The sequence below is a fragment of the Cicer arietinum genome, chromosome 7 (assembly GCF_000331145.2).
Source record: "Cicer arietinum cultivar CDC Frontier isolate Library 1 chromosome 7, Cicar.CDCFrontier_v2.0, whole genome shotgun sequence".
Lineage (NCBI taxonomy): Eukaryota > Viridiplantae > Streptophyta > Magnoliopsida > Fabales > Fabaceae > Cicer > Cicer arietinum.
Window position 1 is genome coordinate 9,288,614 of NC_021166.2, and position 6,389 is coordinate 9,295,002.

General features: G+C 35.4%; 1 protein-coding gene across 1 annotated transcript; it reads left to right on the forward strand.

Moving 5' to 3' along the window:
• On the forward strand, positions 1-6,120 carry LOC101492805 (E3 ubiquitin-protein ligase SIS3). Its single transcript, XM_004508804.4, has 10 exons — positions 1-510; positions 608-646; positions 757-823; positions 949-1,022; positions 3,615-3,753; positions 3,833-3,925; positions 4,121-4,186; positions 4,738-4,857; positions 5,152-5,265; positions 5,413-6,120. The coding sequence occupies exons 1-10, from the start codon at positions 482-484 to the stop codon at positions 5,812-5,814; spliced, it is 1,143 nt and encodes a 380-aa protein (XP_004508861.2). The 5' UTR covers positions 1-481; the 3' UTR covers positions 5,815-6,120.
• Positions 6,121-6,389: the final 269 nt, after the last annotated feature.

Here is a 6,389-nt window from a genome sequence, read left to right on the forward strand (position 1 = left end):
GCGCACACATTGATACTGTTGAAGACGAAGCAGTAAAAGTAGTAAATGCGAAGCCCAAGTGTAGAACACGCACACCAACAAAGCAGTGAAAGTGAAGTCAATGATCTGTAGTTGGCGGTGCGGTGTGAGGATTGTGATTTGATTTGTTTTGTTTTGTTTTGTTAGTTCATCCATCCATCCATTCTCTCTCTCTCACTCACACACACACACACATACACACACGCATAAACACGCCCCACTTGTGTCACTCAATGCGTCTTCGCTTTTTCTATTACTGCTTCATCTCTTTCCTCTACTTCACTCTCCTTTTATCTTTTTCCTCTTTACTAAAACTCAATCAATTTTCTTACCATACGTTTACACTCCGATTCTGATTCCGATTCCGATTTCCCGCCTGCATGCATTTTCTCCCTCTTTCACGGAGATTCTTCAATTACACGACACCTCTTTTGAGTTTAGGGTTTCACTCAAATCAATTCCCATGGCTATCAGAGGCGTCGATTTCAAATGGTTACTTCTCTCTCGTATACTCATGCTCTTTGATTTCAATACTATTTTCTCTCGTATCTCAATTTTGATCCAATGCAATGCAACTTTCTCCTTTTAGGTACGATGGCTTTTTCTTGTCCATGCTCGCCACCAGCGTGTATCCTTTTTTCCTAATTTTTCTTTCATTTCTCATTTTCAATTGCTACATCTCTTTATTCATTAAATGTGTACGCATGTGTTGTATTCTTTGACACTTGAAACTTACAGAGTTATTGTTGCAATCAATTGGAAACGGTACCATTCTTGTGCATACCCCTTGCACATATGGATTGTCGTGAGTTCCTTTATCCTTTCTATTAATTATTACTTTGTAACATCGTTGCGTGGTTTTATCAACTTCATTAAGATAAGTTTCTGCTGTAAATGATTTTTTTTTTTTGGTCTTTCACTGTTCTTCAGGTGGACTACACTGCTGTGTTTGTTTTCCGTCTCTTGATGTTTGTCGATAATGGGTTTGCTGCGGGAATGGGTTTGTAAGGCCTTTCATCTATTAACATCTGATGTTACTTTTGTTGTTTATTTCATTCATTAATATGTTCAGGTTGTTTTCTTCATTTTATATTGTGTGTGCGCATTAAGAATTTGACTCATTTATAGTGAGAAGTTGGTAAAGTGGAAAAATCGTATGTGCACATAATGTCAACCATTCATTTGATCATGAATGGGTGATATTACTCATTTTATTTTTTAAAGTGAGGTATGTTTGGATATTTTAAATCGATCTGAATAGAGTAGAGTAAAATGGAATGTGATGGAATAAAGATTCCATTCCATTGTTTGGAAAATAAACGGAATGAAATGAATTATAATTATTTTTTCCCATTTTTTACCCTTTTATTTAAAAAACATTATCAAGTAAAATATACTATCTTTTTGAAAGCTTCATCGAAAACAAACATTACAAAAAACAATCAAAGTCTCGAAGCTTTACTATATATATTATTCTGAATCAAAATGTAATGAACCATGGAAATATTACCCAAAAAAAACACTTATGATTACGCAGCCTACTGTTGTGCTAGATTACTTATTGGTGCCAAAATTAGAGTGTGGCACTAAACCGATCCATAATCAAACTAATTAATCCCATGTCCAATAACCAAAATTTATGACCGATTCATAACAAAAAATTGTAACAAACAAAATTCATTATATATGCCAATCCAAAGAACAAAGATATGGCTTTTGCAAGCCAATCCATAAGGTGAAGAAAATAGCAAAATCAGGTACAACAAACTGTAGCAATGGAGGGAAGAAGAAACATGTTGCAGCACTCGATATATGCGAGGATGTGGTGGGACGAAATGGGTTCTATCACGTTCCATACCATTCCATTCATTTTTTACAAATCCAAACAACGAAATTTAATTACATACCACTCCATTCCATCATACTCCACCAATCCAAATTAGAGGAGCTAAATCCATGCATCAGTATAACTATTTAGAGTACGTGTTTAATGGGTATGCACTATCATTGGAGGATATGGTGGTATGGGTTCCATCCTAGGAAGTTAATCCTAGCGTTTTCCAGCAAGATTCCGCTGTCCCGGTGCGGTGCAGTGTCTGACCAGGATAGCGTGGTCAGCAACAACGTGAAACAAGATCTGGGTGAGATCCCGCTATTCTGGCGTAGTTAATCCCAGCGTTTCTCAGTGAGATCCTGCTGTTATTTCTTTGTTCTTTGTTTTGTTGTTTCAACTTTTACCTAGGAAGAAGAGGAAGAAGAATATGCTAATAAAGATGTTGCTTATCTTTGATTCCTATGCTAGAAAATGCATTTGAGTTTTAATATTTAGTTATGTTATTACTGTGTTAAAGACTTCAATATGCATCATCTTTATTTTCTTGATTTTGTTGGTATTTCAATGTATGTTTTGACTAAGAGTAAGATTTGTGAAGTTTTATTACTAATTATGAATGTTTCAGAGTTTGAGTCATTTGTTATTTTTGCATTAAATATAGGTTTATATTGTATTATTCATGTAATTTGTCCAAAAAATAGCAGTTATCCTGCCTATTCCGGAACGTGCTATCTCGCTATCCACTTTTGGGGTTGGCCGCAATGCACCGCTATCTGGGATTAACTACCTAGGTTCCATACCATTCCATTCATTTTTTACAAATCCAAACAATGGAATTTAATTACATACCACTTCATTCCATTCCATCATATTCCACCAATCCAAATTAGAGAAGCTAAATCCATGTATTAGTAAATCTATTTAGAGTATGTGTTTAATGGGCATGCACTGTCAGTGTAAAACGTTTTAAACCGACAACCAACACAAACCTTTGATTGAGTAGTTATTTTATGATTGCAATTACAATTATATAGTGAGATGATAAAATCAAAGGTTTTTATTAAATGTCAATGTAAGTTTGGTTTATTATATACTGACAATGCATGTTCCTTTTTCTCAGTAAAGTAGATGAGATGTGGTGTTTCACTGTCTGACATGTTTCTTTTAATCTATCTAATTGAAGATAACTTAGATAAGCCATATCTGAATCTACAATAACCTACACTTTATAACTAAGAGTACCATACCCACAATGATCACCATTTCATATAGCATTTTGATATCATTGATGGAATCAATCTGTATATGACTAATTTACTTGTATTGACAAAGTATTAGATGCATTAATTTTAGAATGAGCTTAGTTTGCTGAAATCATGGTAAGTGACATGCCTTAAGGTTGAAAGTTAAAATAGCGCTATAGAAGAAACAAACAAGTTAATGGAAAGATAAATGGACTATAGTCGATATGCCCAATGATTTTATAAAAAGATAATTTTCACAAGTGAAGTCTGGAAAGTTGTTCTCTGGGGTTCATTTCACGTAATTTATCTTGGCTGTTCAGCATTTGCGTGCCAAATCATTAATGATCATTTTGCTTTCATGGTTGACTTCTTTGATTTCATAATAGTAAGCTACCTAAATTGGTTCTGAATTTTGTGTTTCATCAAACAAATGAAGCCAAATGATATTTTAATTTCTCAAATCTCGGTACTAATTCATCCGCATGTTGTCCTTCCTTCCCCTTCTCCTTTGCTTCTAGAGATTTTGGGTGGCAGCAGAGATATGCTCGTTTCTGTGGAAGAGTAGCTGTCCTTTCAATTCTTGCATTGCTTCTCTATCCATTTCTTTGGGCTTGGACTATAATTGGTACCATGTGGTACAGCAACGCCAAGAACTGTGTATGTTTTATTTAAATTCAATATCAGTGCTACTCTTGTTAACAAGTTTACAATGCCTAATGCATATAATTATCTGCAGTTGCCTGAACAGGGACAGAAATGGGGATTCCTCATCTGGTTACTTTTCAGTTATTGTGGACTTCTTTGCATTGCTTGCTTGTCAGTGGGGAAGGTTAGCGGCTCTTTAGTAACCATTTGATGTTTCTTTGACCTGTTACCATCTCACATTATCTTTCTACTACATTTTCTGTGATGTTTTTGTCTCTGAACAACTTATAAACATGGAATATCTGCAAAACAATATTCATCTTCAATATTTGATATCTAGATTGTTGCAGTTCTCATTTTGCTTTTTAACCCCTTGCAGTGGTTGACTAGACGACAAGCACACTTAGTTCGTGCCCAACAGGGTATCCCTGTATCTGAATACGGGGTAAGCTTTGCCTTCATTGCAATATATTTGGCAGTTTTAGTTACATATGTTGTGGAAACTGCTTAGGAACATGGTAGATTATTATGTTTTATACTATTTTTCCTGATTATATCACGATTTCTGTTTTCATTCACCATCAGTTTTATGTCTGGTTTTTCTGTTAGTTTTTAAGGTTCTAGGGCACAGTTTCTGTTACTGGGACACAGTCCCTTGTATGTCATGTGTGGTTGTAAGTTTCTACCTGCCTTCCTATTATCTTTATTTTTCACATCTTGAAAAAATTATTTCCACTGGTGTCATGAACAAGATTCCCAGAAAACTTAGAGAAAAGATTGTGTCCAAAGCTCACACTGTTGGGTTCTTTCTGGCGGCAACACAATTAGCCTATTGTTTTCTCTTATATCAAAGATTATACAGATGGGGTTGATGATAGAATCAATGAAGTATAATCTGTGATCATATTCTTAGTAATCTAAACATATGTTCATTTCTGTTTGATTGTGCACACTACTACCATTAGATGGTAACAGTTGCTATTTTAATTTTGTTAGGTTTTGGTTGATATGATCCGCGTGCCTGATTGGGCATTTGAAGCTGCAGGTCAAGAAACAAGGGGCATGGGCCAAGATGCTGCTGCATATCAGCCCGGACTTTACCTAACACCAGCTCAGGTAGTTTTAGTTGATATTTGCAGACTTGTTGATTTCAATTTCATATCAGAATTCATGCAAAGCAGCAGATAATGCTATTATTTGTCAAGCAGAGTGAACTGTATTGTCATGTAAATTAGTTAACGAAACATTTTTCCTGAATTCTGCTATTATTCATCTGGTTCTTGTGTGTTGTAAGACAATGTGTTGGCTATCATTATGCCATATATTTATATCTCTCGTTCAAATTCCTTTTGTATATTTATATTCAATTTCAGTGCTGATAGTAAGGTTTCTTGTCTGGGTTGAATGTAGAGAGAAGCTGTTGAAGCTTTAATTCAGGAACTACCGAAGTTCAGGTTAAAGGCTGTTCCTACTGATTGCAGCGAATGCCCCATCTGCTTAGAAGAGTTCCGTGTTGGGAATGAGGTATGCTTATTAAAGAGCAGGTCATACCAAGTCCTGTTTGCTATCTGACACTGAAAAATATGCTCTCTGTCTAACCTCGAGAACTCTTTTAGTTGAGATGTATTGTGTATCTTAGAATGTTTTGAAAATAGTCTTACTGTAATGCAGGTCCGTGGCTTGCCTTGTGCGCACAATTTTCATGTTGAATGCATTGACGAGTGGCTTAGGCTGAATGTGAAATGTCCTCGGTGCCGTTGCTCAGTGTTTCCAAATCTTGATCTTAGTGCCCTGTCCAATCTTCGTCCTGATTCTGAACGATCTTCTGCCAGTGTTGTGACAACAACTAGATATGTGAGAGGCCAACCTTCTAGTCAAAGTTATCTGTTAAGGTTACAGGGTCTTCTCCGTCCAGTGCGTTCTGGAATTGCAGGGCCAGTTGGAGACACAGATATTGCTTTGCAAAATGCTGAGAACGGTGTTGTACCTATTGTGACACAAAATGCACCAAACAGAGACCAGGTCTCTTCTGTGGTATGCATGCCTGTTAGCATTTCCTCTGCACAGAGTTAGATTACGTTGTTTCAGAACTTCCGATATATTTCTAACTCATTCTAGAGGTGAAAGAATGCATATCCACATCTGGGCTGTGTAAAAATGGTTCACATTCTAACATGAAAATTTACATTGATCCATGAAGAAATGGGTCAGTTTCTTTGTTTGGGGAATCTTGGAGTGGCATAATAGCACTTGGAAAATCAAGGTATACCTTTTTTGCTTGACTAACATAGATTAGAACTGCACATGTGTAATTGTCTTTTATGTTTAATAGTGTAAAAAGAGTTCAAAATTCTAATCATATATGTTTTACTTTTTTTTTGCCTGTTTCATTTTACTCCGCTTAATATGATTTTCTTGGTGATATTATTTTCTTTGAATATAATGTCCAAGAAAATAATTTTAAAATTTTTTAGAGACTTAAAATTTATTTAACCTTGATAAATTTGTCTTAATTTTCTAACTTGATCTTTTAACAATATTGTATAGCAGTCTTAATTCATTTGATAATATCGATATTATTAATGACTAAGACTCGACTTTGAATCCATTTTGCCGATTGTTCCTGCAGACAAATAATATGTAGGGAA